The following is a 21085-nucleotide window of genomic DNA, read 5'->3' on the forward strand; positions in this document are numbered from 1 at the left end:
TTGAGCTGAAGAGATATATGCAGCTAAAAACATTTATTCTCCTGTATTATATAGAGGTAACATTTACACTCAATGACTTAATCTGTAGTTTTCTGTAAATATTTCTGTATATTGTACAATAAAAAAAAAAACATTGTTGCCACTGGCTTCCATCTTTGGGTGGATTAGGAGTCACAGTTTATGGGTTAATACAGCAGTAAGCCTTTAAACATCTCCAAATATTAATCTTTTAGAGCCACAGATGATCAAATCCTGCTTAGAATTAGCTTGTACACACTCTCCACAGCTCTCCACTCATGTCGAATTCAGTGGAATGAGCATCATTCTCTTGAATGTGCTGTGAAATGTTCTTGAAATGTTTTTTTTGTGTGTGTGGAATAAACACAGTTGTAAGTGCTCATCCACTTCCACTCAACTTTTTTGATCTCTTTTCAAGACCACTCCAAGACCTCTTACCACTTTTCAGTGCTGTATGGCGTGCACTGAGCTCACACTGTATGCTGTTTGACTTTCAGATGAGCCATGTAATGGCGATAAATCCATCTTCTGCCAAATGGAGGTCCTTGCACGATACTGCTCTATTCCAGGGTACAACAAGCTGTGCTGCGACTCCTGCAGCAAGCGCAGTGGAGCTCTGTCTCTGTTCTCAGAGGCGGCTGAGACGGAGGAGCAGGTCCGATTTGGATCAGCCTCCCAGCTGCTAGAGACACTAACAGCTTCTGTAGCAGCCAACAGCGTCCGCAACGGTAAACAAGGCTCAAGCAAAGGATCCACCACAACAGGAAATGCAGCGAAACATGTCACCACCCCTGCCCCACTTAAGAAAACCCCATCAAAGATCACTACTGCTCCAAGACGGGTTTCACAACATATGGGTGTCACTAACAGGAAGCCCACTATGGCGACATCCCCCCTGGCAGATCGTACTGAGGGTCAAAGGTCACGTAGCTCATCAGATAGTCGGTGGCCTACAGCATATTCTGAAGTGGGGAGATGAAAATGACACCCTTTCCCTTCAGGACTCTTAATGTACAGTAGGTAATCCAGCTTCATCCTGAGTCTTCTCATGCCAAAAACACCACAAAGAGAAAGAAAGAAAAGTGCTGGTTCACTTTGTTGTTAAGAATTCCCCTTCCCTTTTGCCCCTGATATTGACTTTCATATTTTATATTGAGAGGAGAAAGTGATACAAATATTTCAAGGTGAAGGGGCACATGGCCCGAAGGGAATTTTACATACCAAATAAAAAATTTAATGAAACACATCTGCGGTACTTCACAGTGAATAATTTTTGGGATACAAAATAGCCAACAGACAGATTACTTAAATGAAAGAAGTGTCTATTTTGCTACACTGGCCCCAAACTTCAAACATCTCAGTACATATTACTAAGAAATGGTTGCTTAATTTCAGCCAAACTCTGACTTACTTTTTGACCCAACTAGTCTGGAAGCTTTACATTTCTGCTCTCATTGGTCTTTTCTCTGGTCTTTTTATTTAATGAACCAGGCCCCTGATGTCTGCAGAGCATTGCGGCGGCAAACGCTCGGCAGACAGCAAGAGAGAAAATGTCAGCAGGTGTGCAGTCATTAAAGCTGATTCAATTTGTGAAAATTCATGCAGATTGAATTCATGATCTGATGCAGCTGAAAATCCCCTTTTACTTGAAGATTATGAACTGCCATTTTCTTGCCAAAAAAAAGCTTGACTGATAGAATTCAACTGTCCCAGTACATGAGGAGTCAGTGCATGTACAATACCGATCACTGGACTGGCCACATATGGAATGTGGAGAGATGAACCAGTGAAAACCATGAGAAAATGTTTTTAGTTGTATAGATTTTTTATATCCAGCAATGTATGTTTAATGGCGCTCTACAGTTTCTATGGAAATGGGTATTTATAAAGGTTCCTGTAAATACTGTACATGAAAATATCAGTATTATTTTAATAAGCTGAGGATACTTTCAAAAACCCTTTTGATCAATTAGGATAACAATCATATTTCCTAATGTTTACCTTTTCAGCAGTGGCAGTAAATGGACCTTAACAGTACACTGTTACACTTGGAATGCTGGTGCAAGGTTCTCTGGGGAATATTTTAAATATTAAACATTTTGAGAAATCTGCTTATTTGTTTCCTTGCTAAGAATGAGATAAGATTGATACCACTTTCATATCTTTGCAGTAAATATGAAACATCAGACAGGAGGCGCTTAGCATAAAGAATGGAAGCACTAGCTCAGTAGTTACTGTTATATTTTGTTTAATCCGTTCACAACAGAAGAGTCAAACCAACACTAATTAAATCCTTATGACAGAGCCAGGCTAGCTGTTTCCCCCACTATGCTAAGTTAATGTAATAGCTGTCAGTTCATGTTTGAAATAAGAGTGGTATCAATCTACTCCTCCAACTTTTAGCAGGAAAGGAATAAACACATTCCTCAAAATGTGAAACAGCTCCTTTAAGAATGACATTACTGTATACACGTTACTTCATCCCAGCCTTTACCTTTTTCTAAATCAGAGATTTGTATGGTGCTAGCTGGCAGCAATCTTTGTATTGCCCACCTTGTCAAAGATTTTGCTCAGAGGTTGTAGTTGTTAGGTCAAAAAAAGGAACTAACATATTTAACAAGGAAATATATGTTAAATATATCATACAGATTGCTCCTGTTCGGCTTGAACAGACTGAAAAAGGATGTTTGTATTGGAAACGCATGTTTAGGACCTTTTTTACATTCACATATATTATCATTTCCAAACACTTAAAGCTTCATTAAGCGTTTTTTGACCACTAGGGGGCAGAAATACCCCCAAAACTAACTGACAGTACCACAGTCCTGAAGTACCTACTCACCTTCGCACTTTGCAAATCGACAGTTGTATGTTCACACATCCAGCAAAAACAGAGCAATATTGAATCTACCTGATGAATCTAAGTCCAATATTCACTCTCCTTTAACTCTGTTTTGGTCTTTACCAACTCCTGAGGGAAATATGTCTCTTTGGCACCTACATGTTTTATTTTCTTCACCATCTGTTAGTTTAATTCAGCTCTCTGCTGTTTGGTGCTTCAGAGTTGGGCATTGATTCTCAGCGGGTTCAGTACTGTGAGCAACCCTTTCACATTACAGAGTCATTTGATCCAATTGTAATATCAACAGTCTCGCTTAATGGAGCTTTAAGCTCATTACATCTTTTCACATTCAGTCTGAATAAGGTTTTGTTGAGCATTGTATAAGAACAAAGACTCATTGCAAGCACAAGAAGCTGGACATTCAAAAGGATATTACTGTATGTGGGACATGTTTTTCCATGTATTTCCCAAATGGCTTCTTTATATATATATAGATATATATATATATATATCTATATATATATATATATATATATATAATATATATATATATATAGATATATATATATACTGGAAGAAGATTCAGGAGAGGAAAAAGCCATTTATTTACAAAAAAGAAAGTATTTCCTCACAACCACCATGCATCTGACTGCAATAGCAAAGACACAGTTTTGTGTTTTCAGCAAAGAAAGGGCTTGCAACTATTCACACTCACTCCTGTGTGCCAATGTATAGTACATGTATATAGCATTGAGTACATAAATATTTATTGAAAATTAAAGGGTTCTGCTTTGTTTTTACATGTGCATTGCAGCTGATCAATAAGCTGCAGCAGATAAACCATTGAAAACCAGTTCACATTCATTTTCTTTCAGCCTCATTTTAAAATAAAAAAAAACACGATAGACTAGTAATGACATTGTTTTTTTTGCAAACAATTAGATGTAAATATACATGCTCAATTTTGAGATATTTTACTTGTTGTCAGAAAGCTGTCTTTTCACAGCTGTTTTGTAGAAGTTATTAACAGAGCTGTCACGTCGCAGCGTCATGTACTGACCAAACAAATGCTTTATTTTAACCAATAAAACATAAATAGTATAGTACCAGTAAACCAGTAAAGTTGTTTTTTTATGCTGTTTGTAGTTGTCAAAATTGTCTAACCATTTTACAGTTTCCTCCTCTGTTCTTTTCACATCCTTTACTTGCTGCCTATACAACATTGCTGCTAATGTTATACAGTGCTTGTAATTATAAATAGGGTAGTTGTAGATGTTACATTGACAATCCCTGAGCCTCAGACAGATATTACAGGATTCTCCATGTACTGTATCAATACCCCTATGCTGTTTATGCATTGAAGTATTATGATTGTCATGACTGTCAGTCATTCTCTGCTCTCTTCGCTTTTCTATGTATTTGTGTAGATTGAAGTGTACACTACTGATGCTGTTTGTTGTAATGGGGAGCACATAGCAATTAAAGATTAACTACTCGGACATCATGTCTGTTTCTGTGTGATTCAGTGTTGCATCATATACTGTGTAAGTGAGGTTAAGTTTGATTTCTAATGCCCAAAATTACCAACAGTGCAATCTGTGCAATTTAGGACACCATCTATCTCTCACAACACACACACATACACACACACACACACACAAAAATGTTTTCTGGCATTTGGATATCCTTTTCTCTTAACGTCAAATGCACATTCCCAACAGGAGAAAGAGTAAAGCATATTTATTTTTCCAAAGTGACTTAAACATTTTGTTTACACATACATGAGCTAAATTTTATTTATTTAGTTTATGGATTTTCTTATGCAAAATGAGCCCTCAGTTATATATGGATGTTTGCTTTTTGGACTACAGTTCCTTGACTATGGCAAGACGAGGTGGCAGCAAGCTATCAGATACAATACTTACTGTTTACTACTGCAATAATACCTACAACACTTTCCCATCAAAAAGTATGTATTAAGACATAAATAATTATCATGTGCAAACTGTGTGTTGTCAGCAACCTCTGCTCCCTGACAGTCTCACACCTTGCTGCAGGCTTTTGAAGTACCACCAGTGCTACCATCATTAATAACTTTGATTTAACCACAATTTTCACCTCCCTACTTGGTTGTTGGGTTATTCAGGCTTCACAGTCACAGGAATGGTTTGACACTGTTGACAGTAAAGTATTTTTTCTTAGTCTTTTTTTTAGTGTTAGATGATGAACAATACTACTATCATCATCATGTGTGTCCAGTATGGAGTTAGAGCCAGGGGGAAGTTATCTTAGCATAGCATAAATAACATCAGCAGGGCAAAACAGCTATTCTTGCTCTCTCCAGTGTCAAAACTACACCTGCCAGCACCTCTGAAGTTTAACAGACATGGAACTTGTATCAGTGTTATCATCTACAGTAATTCTCACAAAACACAGCTTTAGTTGGCCTCTAAAATTATTGTATAGCATAATGAGATTTAAGTTGTTTTGAATCCAATGGTACAAAACATTTGATATAACTCCTTATAGTTTTTGAAACAGGCTTTTTGGTTTTAGTCTTTGGAGTTGCTGCCATCAAGAAAAAAAAAATATATATATTGCCAGGAAAGCAGCATTTACTGTAGGAATGACAGGTTTGCGGCAAATAAGCCACGTTTTAATTTGTCACTCAAGGCTGTTAAGATGGCTTGACAATCAAACCATTTAGGCTGTCCTGTAACGCCTTCCTTTGATTGTTAATTCATTATCATTACTACACTGTTTACAAAATGTCCTTCTACTAAATTACACAGCCTGAAGAGACATTCATGGTATCCTAATTTCCAGCAGTAGCACCAGGTTATTAGCTGAAGAAAAAGTCACCACTTTAAACATAAATATTTGCACCTGGATGATTGAGTGCTGGTAAAATTCATCAAAACAAGATCCTGTCATATTTCACGACAGGATCTATTTCTATTTGTGTGCAGCATATGTTTTTCCTTCCAAGCCCAGTGCTTTGATTGAAATGTCAGTTGTCTTTGAAGACAACATGCAGTGAAAATGTGACAGCAGGTATCTAAATTAGATTTATAAAAAAAAGCTTGATCTTTGGTTCCCTACCATATGGACTCAATTTGTGGGTTTCATGTGTATGATGAACAGACAATTAAAAATAAATATTATTGATCATTAAATCATTGAATATTACACATAATTACAATCATCCCCTCCCCCCCTTTTTTAAAATTCAGTCACCTACTTCAAAATGAGGTTGACATTTGCTCTCTAACATCTCTGACTAAATAAGTTTATTGATTTACAATAAATAATTACAGTTGGTAAGGCTAATTAACATTTAGACTCAAACATGGTTTGTACTTTCCATGGCGTGCAGATTTCAAACAGACTATTGACCAGCTTTAGTAATTAAATCCAACACAGCAACAAAATGTGTACATCTTTCTATTTGTACGCCTTTCTGCAGTTTCAGTGCATCATACACCATGATTCAGATTATGGCTATTAAAATTCTAAACGGCAGCAACAAAACTGTCAACACTGGAGAGCAGTGAGTTATCTCTGTGGTATTAATATCCTCTTACACTTGAAACTGCTTATATTGTAAGCCTATAAAAAAAGATACAGCTAATGGGGACAACAATAATCTAATACTGGATTAGTCTGGTTAGCTATTTCAACCTTTTTTCCAACCACAATGTAATTCTCCAAACACTTCACTGGTTACTTGCTACAGATGGCTATTTGGTATTGACTCAATGGGATTAGCTGCAGAATGTATTTCTATATGACATGAGAAGTGAATATCTGGGAAGTAGTGTTGAAATACAAAAAAATAATATTTCGCATTCTGCTCAGTGGTGTGTCTTTTTTGAGAAGTGTAGGATAGATGAGCCACACTTCAAAAACTTCTCCATAGATAATAATAAAATCTCAGAGAAAGTCAGGTACCACTGCTGGAGACATCAGTGCAAGTAAACCTCTGAGCTCTCTTGGGGAATGTGAATGGAGGAAGACATAGACTTGCTGGTGCTGTCATTGACTGTTCCAGAGTCTGAGAACACAGTGGCTACTCTGATTACAGCTACATAAAAGTGAATTAGTCTGACAGGGGGCTAGTGTAATGAAGGCCACTATTTTTAATGAGCAACCAGCAAAACATCATATGACTTACTTTTATTGTGTTCCTTTTCCAACGGCGTTCAGAGATCAGCCGTCTGACACTTAGCCAGCAGCCACTGTGCATGACTGACGAGGGCTTATCCTCTGAGCTGACACACTATGAACTACTTTGTACTTGGGTTGCTGCTTTTGGCAATGCTGCAGAAATACTGCAATGTAGCCACAGAGCTATTTCTGTGTTTAACTTTCTTGACCCTGATTTCAATAACAGTATTCTAAAAAAGCAAAAGCAAAAACAGTTTAAATTCATAGACATTTGTGTAGCATGTGTTTTTTTTTTTCTTTTTCCCTGTCCTGTTCATCATCTCATGACGCCCCTTGATTTATTTTAAGACCCCTTGGAGATTACCCGACCTCTAGCTTAAAAATTAGTTGATTATACAACCTAAAAACTAACTCAACTTTGACAAGTTAAGGCAGTAAAATACTGATATCTTTATATTAGTATTCTATATCATATACTGTATAATTAATAAAAACTATACATGTGAGTACTTTAACTTTGAATTGCTTTATTTTAAATCTTTATTCATATCTTTATTTAAAAAGTATTTTAACATAGACTTTTCTGTCTATTGCATCTCTGCGTAGCAAAGTTAAAATATATATAGAAAATATGGTGGTTACTTTCTGTCACTTCTGCCTCGCATCCAACAAATTCAAAGCATGCTTGGCATGTTTTTCAGGTGCTAATGTGTTGACTGATTTGAAAAACGAGAGCAGAATCTTAAAGTTCGCTCTGACAATAAAAGGACTTTGTCGCAGGTGTTTATTCGATTCAGGGCTACACGTCACAGGGATATCTGCAAGAATGCCAAGAGAAAAAATTTACGGGTGATTTCATGGTTGCTGTGGTAACTATGCATCCAGTCAAGAAATGGATGAATGTTTTTCTGACTAACAGCTTTTGCAGCCAAAGCAGCAGTCCATCCCTGTGGCAGGCAGCCAATTGGGCTCAGGCTGTGTGAACATTTGCATGACAGTGTCTCCAATTGTGCGAGCTCCTCTGAATCCTGGGTGATCTCATCAAAATGTTTTCGATGAGATGGCTCACTCAGAAGACACGCAAGGTTTTTTTTTTTTTTTTTGATAAGCTCCTGGCGGAACAATGACCGTTGAAAACATCTGTGATTTGACAGATGACTGTTTGTACTTTGTTAGCCAAGACAACAGACTAAGAGCTCCTTTTTACTGTGCAAGTGACACTCTCAGTTGTTGTAGGAGGGATGTCCGTATGTCAAGAGAATATGTTTGTTATTATCTATTCATGTGGGCTGAAAGACCAATGATTCTTTCTTTTTTCATGCTCATGTTCATGTAGAGTAAATCTTAACATGTGTTCACAAGATGCTTTATTAAATGTGTTAATTCACGTGATAACAGGCCCCAGTGTCGCATGAAAATATGTAAAAAGCCTTAAAGCATGATGCACCATGATCCAGAAATAGAGGACTCTGCAAGTGTTGGTTGATAATGAAAACACATACAAGCTAAAGTTACACAGTGGTTAAGATAACATCTCTAAACTATTTTGCAACCATTTTACATTTTGTGACACTGAGCAGGAAGATCACACAGGAAGAAACCCTTCATGTCAGTAGCAAGGATGATATTAATTTCTCCAATGTATCCTCGGTGGACCATAATGCAATATATAAGATGTGGCTGCAACCACAAATGCCCTGGTGTTCATTAACTATTCATAACCTTGTGCATCAACATTTTATTATAATAGATGTGTTTATTTTCGTACTGTGGGTGTTTCAAATTTCAATCAGGGTGATCAAAATGAGATCAGTAACAATAAATGACAGCTCTTTATTCTGAGCTAAATTTTAGGCGTGCGTGCATGAATTTCCATCATAAAAACAAAGTTACAAGCTGTGAAAATGTGTCCTTCTGCCTTTCAGTGCTCAGGAGATTTAACTCTCATGCTATCTGAGATGACACTATGTCTCACTTCATCCTTTCTGTGTGTTCAGTGCAATTTTTCAAGTTTTAAAGGTCCAGTCTGTATGATTTGTACAGAATATGATGGATATAACAATGTTACATAATAATGTGTGTTTATAATAATAATTAGTGTATAATCACCTGATAATAAGTATTGTGATAGTAAACGATAGAATTAGCCTTTTGTGAATTTCTCTTCACTTTACAACAACAGGTCAGGTGCACATCTGAACATTAAAATATGTTTTGCTTACTTTAACCTTTCTAGTGATTCCAGTGATGAACAGGTGGCATTAGTGTGTCAAGGTAACAACATAATGTGCCAGAAAAGGCAGTAAAGAAGACTGTTAGTAAATTGACCAACTTTTTATTTTTATTTTTTTAAGATTATTTTTTTGTTTTGTTTTTTTTTGTTTTCATTTCATTTCATCTTTTTTTTCTCAAGCTTTATTTCTGATAGACACAGCTGAAACGTGACAGGAATGCGGTGAGAGAGAGACGGGGAATGACATGCAGGAGAGAGCCACAGGTTGGAATCAAACCCTGGGCCACCACAGCAAGGACTGAGCCTTCGCACATGGGGCGACTGCTCTACCAACTGAAGGACTGAGCCTTCGCACATGGGGCGACTGCTCTACCAACTGAGTTAAACGCCGCCCCAAGTAAATTGACAAACTTTTGCACATTATTCATTTCAAGCTGTGTTTCCAAGTCCAAGCTGGTTTCTTACTTTCTAACTAGCTGTTTTGGTGCTGAGAAGGTGGTAGATAGTAGATTTTTTCACTGAAAATCATTGACTGCTGCTCCTAGACACACTTTGGTTATGAGGAGTGAACCAAAAAAAGTAAGGTTTTGTGCTTAACAATGAGCCGAAACTCATTTTTCACAAAGTAATTTGTAATAATGCACATATATATTTGTGGTGAAAATGTAACTTTTTTTCAAACTTTGTTATGGTTTTAAAGTCAACACTCTCTTTTTTCATTAAAATGTCTCATTAAATCTTTGAAATTAAATTGTTTTGGATTGGGCTGGGATTTTTTTAGAAAGGTGTGTCATGATTTTATAATCATATTTCTTTTGTATTCTGCACATTATGTCCAGGAAAAAGAGTGAATGACAGCAATGACTAAATAAAGGTTAAATCCATATTTTTAAAATATGGATCTTTTGAGGTTAAAACAGGGCTTGATTTGGTTGGGGGGAAAAAAAAGAGATGACATTTACGTTAATAAATGTTGTTGCCATAGCATTTAAATATGAGGCAGGTCCTAGCTACATAAAATATAGACATTAAAATGCAAACCTTTGCCAGAACATCTCTTTTGTGACATTGTTTGACACGCAAATCAACAATACAACACTTCTGTTCTGTTTTTCACTCTACATTTTTTGTCTAAGCAGTTGATCATTTTCATTGTGAACTGTGGCTCATCAAAGCTGAATGTGTATGTAAACTCCACTGGGCCAATACTACAGTAAAGTATCAGCTGTGTTGTGAATCCTGTGTGCATGGCTGCTCTAACTTCACACCATTAGAGCTGGTGCGTATCCACCCAATTCATTAATTCAGCCTCACTGCATCCCTCACTCCCCCCTGCAGCATAGCTCCTCTTTAATCTGCATTATTAGACAAACTGTGGTGAGCCACTATACTGTATCTAAGTCTGTTATGAAGCTTGCTTGTAGTAGCAGGTGTTTTGTCGATAACCCAGTGAGGCACTCTTTCTTGGAACTACTCTGAGAAAAAAAAGCATTTTGTTTATCTATTCAACTCAGGAAGTGCTCCACCTGCACATTATATAATAAACTGGATTTAGGTTGCTACAATGCAATATATATCAAATAAATTATACATAAGTGATAGAAAAAATACATACAATATAATACAATCAAATAAAATGGCCTCAAAAACTACTTTTTTTAATTTGATTGTTGTGAATCATTTATTCAGATATTTGTGATCATACATATTTATAACAAATGCATGCATAACAAACGTGTGCATGTGTGAATCTATTGGATTAAGTGTGTTTTTGCCATGTTTTGATATTGACCACCAAGGTGGAGCTGAGTGTAAAAGAATCAAATCCTGCCAGTGGTGGATCATGTGCTACGGGATAACCTGAGGCATTCAGAAAATAGGATAGTATTATTTATGCAATATGGTGACAATTGATAATTTTTATCGAATTCAACAAAATATACCACTGTGCCCAAAACCTCGACTTGGATAATAAAGCCTGACATATATAGTTTGTCCTAGTTTTTCGAGAATTTTGTAAACTTCCTGAAGGACACTGCTTCTCTAAGACCTTCTGTTTGTCCTACAAGCACCAACTGTGTGCCTCTTATTTCTGGATCTGGGACCTTTTTCTTTTCCTTGGCTGTCAGTGCCTCATTTCATGTGTTTTGTATATGGATCTCCTTCTCCTCTCTCTCTCTCTCTCTCTCTCTATGTGTTTGGTTCTTTTATCCTATCACTATCAATGATGTGTTTGCGCTTTGCCCTCAATAGTATAAGTGTTTTGTCCTTTGATCCATATTCTTTTCATGTTTATAATCTACCTATATTTTTTGTCATTGTCCATATTGTAATCCTGTTCTGTACACACAACATCTATTGCATCTCTCTAGGTCCTGGAAGAAAGATTTCTTCTGTGCTGCTATTTCTGAGGTTTCTTCCCCAGTGAAAGTTTTGTTTGGGGGGAGTTTCTCCTTATCTGAATTGAGAGTCTAAGGTTAGACAGTGTTGTACAGTATATAGACCGTCAAGCCCCTTAAGACAGATTTGTAATTTCTGATATCAGTTAAAATAGACTTATACCTGCAGTATGAAATTCCACCTAAAACTCCAAAAATGCGAACATAACATACGTAACTACATTATTAAGTTTTTTTTTCTTATAGAATTTGTGTCAAAGATTGAGAGTAAAAGCACTGACATGTAACCAATCATTAGTTCACACCTGGGCTTGTTATTATCATTATGAAACATCTGTGCAGTCTTGGGAAAACGCACATAGTTGTTTATCATTTACACAGAGTGTTGACTCCGCTCATCCTGACGAGTTTCGGCGTACGCCGTGTGAAATTGCAAGTGCACACGCACAGGCTGCTGGAAGAACACCTGCTGTGAAAGAACAAAAACGTCTCGCTCAGCACCTTTGTGAGTATTACCAAGGTTTATCATTACAGATTACTTAACTTGAGAATCTCAAGTGCAGTTAGAAAGAGTCAAAATGTGCCTTTCTTACTGGGTTTTTTTTTTTTTGGCAGGTAGTGTTTCCAATGATACTAATTAAAGTATTACGGTGTTCCATTTATTGTAGCAGAGCCTTTCCAGTGATCCAACATGTACCACAGCAGCACCATGACGCTGTTTGAGCTGAATGGAACAGACCCTTAATTAGTATCACTGGTAACACCTGTGTTTACCTACTTTTTCATGTCAAAATGGCCGCTGTGAGAAAGGTCTGTTGTCAGAGTTAGGTTAACTATATATTAACTTAGTTAACATGATAGTTAAAAAGGGCAACATGTAGATACAGATACAGACTGAAACTGTCCACAGAGCTCATGGATGTGCCCGTCGTCCTGCTCAGTCTAGTCTACTTTGTTCAGGACCACTCTTTTTTTTGTGTGTAGGAGTAGCAGAAGGTGCTTTTTTTTTTGTTTGGTTGTGAAGGAAATGCTGCATGTTTCAGACAGAGGATAAACTAATGGGGCTGCATGAAGGGCCAGTATAAGATAAAAGTCAGCTACTCTTAAGTCAAGAAAAGATCATAGAGCCGGAAATGAGCATATTAGATCCACTTTAAACGTGTGAAGGGAGTGTGTGCATGATCCGTTTCTCTTTTCGTCAGTGTTTTCATTTCATTTCATCTTATTTCAAAAAGAACTGTTCTTAATAATTATTTATTGTAAAATTTAAAAAAAAAGATGTATTACACTTTATTGCAGCTCTACTCAGGGACATTGACATTGATGATATAATACTCGATCACATTTTCAATGCAAAATTGATCATGCTTTTTAAAAATCCCCACAAACACAATTCACACACACCCCATCAGCTACATCAATATTATGGAATTTCGATGAGCCTTTTTTCTGAACTCTTACCCTGGTCTCATCTTTGACTTACACTGCCATAACGGAACACATTATTCCCTTGGTCATGTACTTTAGAGGTCCTTAACATTTTATCTGTGAAGCAACACTGTGACAAAATGATCATAGGTAGTTGCTTGGAGTGTCAGACAGTTGTTTACGGTGTGATGTTATGTCTTTACAGGCCAAAGACCACCCGGCCAACCAATACACAGTGCAACCTATAGAGCTGCTTGGTGGCTTGAATGGTTCACACAAAAGTTGTTTTACTCCTCTTCCCAGGGTTATTGCCATTTAGCAGCAAAATCATTGTAGTCAGAATGGTGTCTATTAAGACTAAATCTTATCAATCGTTTACATTCACAAGGCAGTAAATCAGACTGTAGTTGAGAAAATAACTCAAGTGCAAAATGTGAGGAAGGTGTGGAATATGCTCTGTAGGTAAAAACACAAACACTTCTTCTATGCTGTATATTTATAGTGAGGCGAACAGCTGGGCACCTTACAGCCAATTATATTTCACTGCTATTCTTTGCAGGCTCATTTTGTTTGATGATTGTCTTCATGCTTAGTTATTGAATACGCACCAATGTTATTAATTATTGTATTGTGTCAATACATATTGTTTATGCATTTCCTGTTATTTAATGCCTTGCATAGTTTTTGACTATTTTTTGTCATCTTTCACAAAACATGGTGGACACATAAACAGTAAGGTATTATACCAGTATTGATGTTACTGATCATCACATACAGGACAAAACAAAAGGCTTTGATATGGATGTGAGCCTACTACTGTTACAACAGTTTCTCAAAGCATGGTCTATTTAATATTTCATTTTAGATTTATATTATATCAATCAATTCAATCAATCCATGCAAGCTTTATTCACTGTAAATAGTTCAACTTCCTTTCAAACAACTTTTCATTCTTATTGATTGTGTCAGATTTTTTGTCCTGCTTACAGCCACTTCTTTACATTGGGAAGTTTGCATTTTTCACTAGCAGACAAGAAGAAGCAAAAACACAAGAATTTGAAGTCAACCACAGTCTATTATATAGCTCAATGCAAAATCCACAGTTTAACTAACAAAACATGGAAGTGAACAAAAATACCTTAATAGTTAGATTCAATAAAATGAAAATAAGCTAGTGTGCTGCTGATGATTCCAAGGAAAGACCAGCCTGGAAGCTGTTCTGTTTGATGGTGGCTCCACAGAGTAATTAAGTTAGAGGCTGGGGTTGGAGAATAATCAGATTCTGTAGAACAGGCATATTCCTCCCAAGAGACTGACCTTATGTAGGAGAAAAAAAATCTTCGAATCCCTGATTCCGCTTATCCCACTAGTTGTTTTCAGTTCCTTCTCCCATCTTTTGGTAATTACAGATCCACTCTTGGGGTTTGTCAGAAAGTCTGATGAGTCAGGACTGATGATTATTAAAAACAGTCGCTTGAAAGTCATGATGAAAGCATGGCTTTCAAGTGACTTTGCTGTGTCTAGTGGTATTATGTATATTAAAGAATATATTATACAGTATAAGTACATAAGCAGTGTGTATATGTATGTACAATTTTAATTACTGCAATTCTTAGAATTTTTTTGCATTTTTCTTTTGGTTAAATCAGAACTGAAGCAAGAGCTTGCATTTAGTGCAGTGTATTTAATGACATTTGGTGCATCTTGTGTATATACTGCTAAAATTTCCTACATGGTTCTTCCACACAGCCTTTTGACATAACCACTTTAAGTTATTGAACAAAACCAACAGCCTTAAAACAAACCACCAGGAACACAAATACATAAATTATGTGTAAATGGAAAAGCTGATTCTTCTTTTTCAACTCTGATTTGTGAATGCAATCTGAACGCTTTGCAAGAGAGTATAATAGTGATTTTCTGTACATGCTGTATACATTCTAGGAGGGTGAGGTCTTCCCTGATTATACATTGTGTGGCTTGATGTTGACAGTATAATCTCACAGCCAAGTAATTTGTGTCCCCCAAATGACTGAAAGCAAGCAACTAATTTTAGCCCAAAGAAAATGTATTCAGAGTCGAGGTACATGTTGGAGATAATTACACAGCAACTGAAACTAAATCTGTGGCTGAATCCTCTTAAAGTTGTACAGTAGCTTGTGATATGTACTGTAATTCAGGCCAATTCAAGTGGCTCACATACAGTGATTATTTATTTTATATAAACACTCATGACAGATGCATAGAGATTTCTTAAACCACTCCTGCTGGATAATCCACTTTAATTTTTACTGATAGATTGTGTCACAAATGTTTGCAAAAATCTAAAGACAGTCTTGGATTATGACAAATTTCTATTGTTTGATATGATGAAAGGTGAGACCGACCCTCTTAAATGAAATGAAATCTTTTCAGCCTGAGCCAGTTTGTTTACAGGTGTTGTGTTGTGTTTTTGTTGAGCTCTTGCAGATGGATTGATTTTCACTTGTAGCGAAATGCAGTTATTTCATACTCATAGTTCAGATCATTTCTTGCAGGCGATTGTTAGGAAGTTCTATGTAAAACTTTTTTTTAAAAGTTTCAAAAGCTGAAAATGGATCCATCAATTTCCATATTTGCCCTAAAGCAAATTTTAGGACTAACCTTGATGATTGATGATTTACCATATCCCAGCTCAGCTATTTCTCCTGTTAGTTCTTCTGAAACAAGCTGATCTCTGTTATTCAGTGTATGCCATAGTTGTGTCTGACTCTCTTTTGTTGTGGCATCTGTGCAGTATGGCTGGGTAATATCTGCACATCCAGCATGGTTAGCTGCTGCTTCTCCAGCTTTCTTACCTCTTCAACATTGTGGTTTGGTTCATGCAGCTTTGATTAGTGGCTGTGTGTTGCAACAAAGACAGAATATGTAGACCAATACATCCCATAGACCACAGGTCCAAGGCAAAGGGCTCTGGGGCCATCACACAATTTAACTAATTGGCTGGGGTAACATTCTACTGCATGTTCTCAAAAAGAAGGATGTGGTGATATTGAACCATCAAAGAGAAAACTCTCACTGTTTTTATTTTCCATTTGATGCATAGCCACTTCAAGGTTAGCCTAAGGAACTGCCAATTAGATGTATGTTGTTTTGCTGCATTGTCGTTGTTTAACGCATACTCAAATCATGCTGAAACCTGTAGGGCAGTAGTAGTATTAATTAAGAAATGTTGTTGTTTAGACTAGCATAACAGTCAAATGCACAAAAAAACTAAGTATACTGATGCAATTATCTACAACCAACGTTGTATTATCTTGTCCAAGGAGAGTAAGGTTGCTAGGCCCACCACTTTAGCAGACTTGTTATATTTGAACACTTCTGGATTTCCATAAAATGTTGTACAGTCCAAACATTTGCTCTTCCTATTTTTGTTTTAAAAGTCCAGTGTGTAATTGTTAATGGTGATTAATTGGAAGAAATTGAATATAATGTGCATAACTATGTTTTCAGTGGTATATAAAAAAAAAATATATGTATGTTTTTATTACCTTATATTTAGCCTTTTTTTTCTTCTTTTCTTCGCTCTCTGTTATTGTTACTCTATGTCTCTCGACCAAAGCGTCTAAAAACTATGTCTTCTCTCTCTGTCTCTCTCTCTTTCTCTCTCTCTATCTCTGTCTCTAATCATCGGACACAAATCAAATCAAACTTCTTTGTGTCACTATTTTGCGAGTCAGACTCAGATTTAGAAGCTGGTACGTGAAATAAACAAAGTGAGAACATACACACAGGTAGATTATCAGAGTTTAGTCCATGAATCCAACTGGATAGTTTCCCCTTTAGAGACATTTCAGGCTGTCGGTGGAGGTTTGACTGATCTGAGTGTCTGATTGGCTTGAACTGAAAGACCTCTGATTTTCCCGCAGCGCCTGATCCTGTGTGAATCCACGCTTAGCCTTACATGTATGAAGAGTTTAGAGATTTTAGTTCAGACTTGTCTTTGGACTATGAAAACCGGAGCACCCTGGGGGATTCTATGCAGACAGAAGTCCACATGGAAACACAGTGATTTGATTCCATTCTCCTGCTCTTGACAAATGGCAGCTGTCTTTGTTACCGAGGCACCAGGTGGGCAAAGGCCAGATTGTTGGAGCCTTAGTGTCACAGGTTTTTAAATCCGCCAAGGCAGAATGTTATTTTAGTCAGGCTATTATGATAATTAGAGTGTAATGTCTCTATTCAACACAGCTTCCAAGCCCAGACAGAAAGACCCTGCTTAGTAGTATTGAATAATACCAGTCACATTTTCTCATAGCCTAACCTTATCACCTGCAAATGGCCATAAGCATCTATGTATAACCCCACATATTGTCCATATTGTATGAAAGAAATCACCCATTCAAGGGATGAAAATGTATGTATATGGCCTGTGTCCGTGTGTGGAGATGCTCAAAGTAAAGTAGTGAGTACAGAACCACATAAAGATCCACCATTGTCCATGTCCATTTTGTGTGTATAACATGACTATCACAGTGATATTGGTTCATGTTCCATGTAACCATGATAGCAGTGTGACTCTAGGGATAGTAATGTCAGCTGGTTGGTTCACCATGTTGGTTCAGACTGAAATATCTCAACAGCTATCAGATGGAGTCTTGCAGATAACACTAGTGAGTCACCCCATACTTGCATACTAATATGCAAAATTTAAGATGGTGAACACTGTAAACATATCTGCTAAGCATCGGTACTATAGCAACGTCACTGTTAGCATCAAATATGGATCTATGGTGAACGGAGGAAATTACTTTTCATTATCTTCACTGGGTTAGTGACAAAAATACCTATCAATACCTTTTGGAAAATCTTTCTAGTCCGTAATAAATGCTTTTGGCATTTTATTTGAAATGATAGAAAATAAACTTTTATGAAACTGTTTAAACTGGCATTACAGACCTTCCATTTTTAGCTCCATGAATAGCAGTGTTAACAAAAAACAGCTATTTAAAGTTTTGAAATGCCATGCAAATGAATATTAAAAAAGAAATATTGAAATGAAAAACAAAGTTGACTGTGGAAAAGGAAATGAACCAGAACGTGACTCACAAGATCATTCATTTCCAATGACATCTTTTCCACATAGAGACGTGTTTTCTGCTTGCACCGGCTGTATTTTGCGTCCGCTTTTCCTTCCTCCTTCATGTGATCCAGTTGGACTTGCCCTTTCTGAGTTAAATGTGATTCATTTATAGGTTTCAGCAACTGTAAACTACAATGTGTTGCATAGTTTGTTCTTGTCTGAATCAGTTACTAAAAAAAGATTTTAGTATTTTAATGTGAATGAGTTAAAACCAATATCTTTATTAATGACCATTTGGACATTTTGTTGTTCACAAGAACACAGATGCACCCTCTCACAGTGGGCACATTGAAATATCTCTTGATACAAAGGCAGGACAGAAATAAGCTTGACACATTTTAAAAGCAATAATACAACTGCAATTTTTACAATTTGCACTACTTTCTATGCATTATCAGAAAGGATATTTACACTCAGTGACCAGAGAAATTGAACCTCTGCATAGTTGACACCTAGCCATGATTTTGACTTGCAAAGCAGCTGAATAAGGCATGCGATAAAATATGATACCTCTTTTTAAAAGACATCCTGTCTCATTTATGCATCATACCTTGATAACAATAGCATCAGCCTTGGCCATGGCATCACATGCTGAATCGTACTTTTTTTTCTTCTTCTTTTTTAACACCAGGATGCAAGAGGAAGCTTGTTGTCTCCACCACAACACTTAAGTGTTCTTGTAAGGGCTAGAATTGGTTGAAGGTGGTACTAAACAGGTGTTACTTTTTCTGGTCATTGAGTGTATATAGAACACAGAAAGACAAAAGGCAAACATCAAGCTTTTCAGCTTGGTAGAATAAGAATAAAGCAGAAAAGAATTCAAAGAATAGATAGACTCCCTACTCACAATACATAGTGTTGGTTGATAAATTTATAAGACGACATCAAACATTATTATTGGTCATGTCGAATGTCATTTCTGTTTTGGCACTTAGTAACCATCCCTTGGTCTTAATTTTTCATGGTATACTGTGGGATAGTTTTGGCACACTTAAAAGTACAAGGTAAACTAATTCTCACTGCACAACTTGACACCAGCACAAATTAGCAGATTATCAATAGTAAATGATTTCAGACGCAGCCTTAAGGTTTGACTGGACATAAATGACACATTTGGATCTTTTCCTGTAGACAAAATAATTAATAAATAGTTAAGAATAACCCTGTATTTTTTAAAACAAATAATGCACCAGTATGAATGATGGACGAAAAAAAAAATTTCAAGGAAGGGAAAACACCATGTCCAGATGAATTCCACACACAGGTATTGCTCTTGTCCATTCTGTCAACCTCATCATCACAGCAAAACCAAAATATTTCTCCCATTCACATTTCTTTCACAACACTATGATAATTTACAATAAACATTAGGAATATTTATTTTGCTTATGCAAGATTTCAAATGATCCGAAAGCACAAATAGTGGCTGCTACATTATCAAGAGAATAGTGTACATTCTTATACTGTAGTTAGTCATCCTCAAAATAGCCTGGATCTATTCATAAATGCTTTATTTGACAACTGAGTTCTCAAAGAGGATTTGGCTTGAATGAGTCACTATGAAGCATGGTACACTTTATTCTAAGCTGCTTCCAAACAGCCCATGTCAATCATTCACTGACATTTACATGGTGCTAACCTTATACTGTATCCAAACTTGTTTTGATTCAGCTGTTTACGTTGGCTACTTTTAAATTATTCCATTAAAATGACTTCTTACAGAACATGGAGCGATACATGAATTGTGTATTTATGATACTTGTGAATGGTTTAACTACTGAATCAATGTGCAGGATATATATTCACTTTTCACTCCATAAATCAACTCTCACAGGTGCAACTAACAGTAATCCAACTATAAACACGCTTTAACAATGGATGTCAATTTGAAAACAGTAACTTACTTTGGTCACTGTCCACTTTATAAAAGCAATAATCCACACAAAAATGTTCTGATACATGAACATATCAAGCCTTATAGACAAATAATCTTTACTTTGGAGCATCTTCACCTTTCCTGTTGTTTTCACATGAATCAGCCATCAAACACCTCATTATGCATTGCTTAAATCATGTTCCTACATACAGGGACCCTTCACTATTCACTTCCTGGACTGTACTAAATTGTTTCACCTGTACCTAAATAACACGCTGCTGCTATCACAGCTACTTGCAGTGTTTTAACATTGTGTCTATTTTCAGTCTGAATCTTCACTAGATTAGAACTGTGGAGCAGTTACATTAAGATTAGTAACATAATCACAAACATAATCAGAAAATGCTTTGAGTACTACTCATTTCTTCATATTCAGTCTATTGCCTCTATCAAGTGGGCATAATGTAGTAGTTCATGTATGAGTATGTTGTCACAGGGCCAACTTTATATCCCATGGCATATCAAAGATTTGGCAAAATATCTGTGTTGAAATTTGATTTTATTATGGGAGCTTGCTTTCTCCCAGAGGCACAGCAGTTTTCATAATTTTAAATCTTCTAGTAATTAAATTCACAATCCCCTTTGTAAATAATAAATTACAGCAGATGATGTGCAAAGGAAAGAGTCATTATATCACTAATGCCTCAAAGCAGCGGCATTAACAAGCATTTATTAATACTCAGAACCTTGACTATAAATATGGCAGTTTGTGCAGACAATCACAGAGGTAATAGATAATGTGATGAATAGCCCTTCACAATTAAATAGGACACCACTGACTTCCTCGTTTATAGAAAAAACTATTATCCCACTTCCTGTAAAAACTGCAACCAGCCTTTGTGTCCATAGAAATAAATCTTTAGAATTGTTGTTCAACATTATTTAAGAACGTGTAGGTGCAGACACAAAACCACACATGCTAGTACACAAGATATTCACA

General features: G+C 36.5%; 1 protein-coding gene across 1 annotated transcript in view; it reads left to right on the forward strand.

Annotated features, from left to right (window-relative positions):
• adamts3 (ADAM metallopeptidase with thrombospondin type 1 motif, 3) overlaps positions 1–4358 on the forward strand; it is a 119680-nt gene extending 115322 nt beyond the window's left edge. Inside the window, exon 22 of the mRNA XM_010736566.3 lies at positions 516–4358. Coding sequence (XP_010734868.1) covers positions 516–997 — 482 coding nt within the window. The 3' untranslated portion in view covers positions 998–4358. The remainder of the gene's footprint in view (positions 1–515) is intronic.
• Positions 4359–21085: the final 16727 nt, after the last annotated feature.

This window comes from Larimichthys crocea, chromosome III, assembly GCF_000972845.2.
Source record: "Larimichthys crocea isolate SSNF chromosome III, L_crocea_2.0, whole genome shotgun sequence".
Classification (NCBI taxonomy): domain Eukaryota; kingdom Metazoa; phylum Chordata; class Actinopteri; family Sciaenidae; genus Larimichthys; species Larimichthys crocea.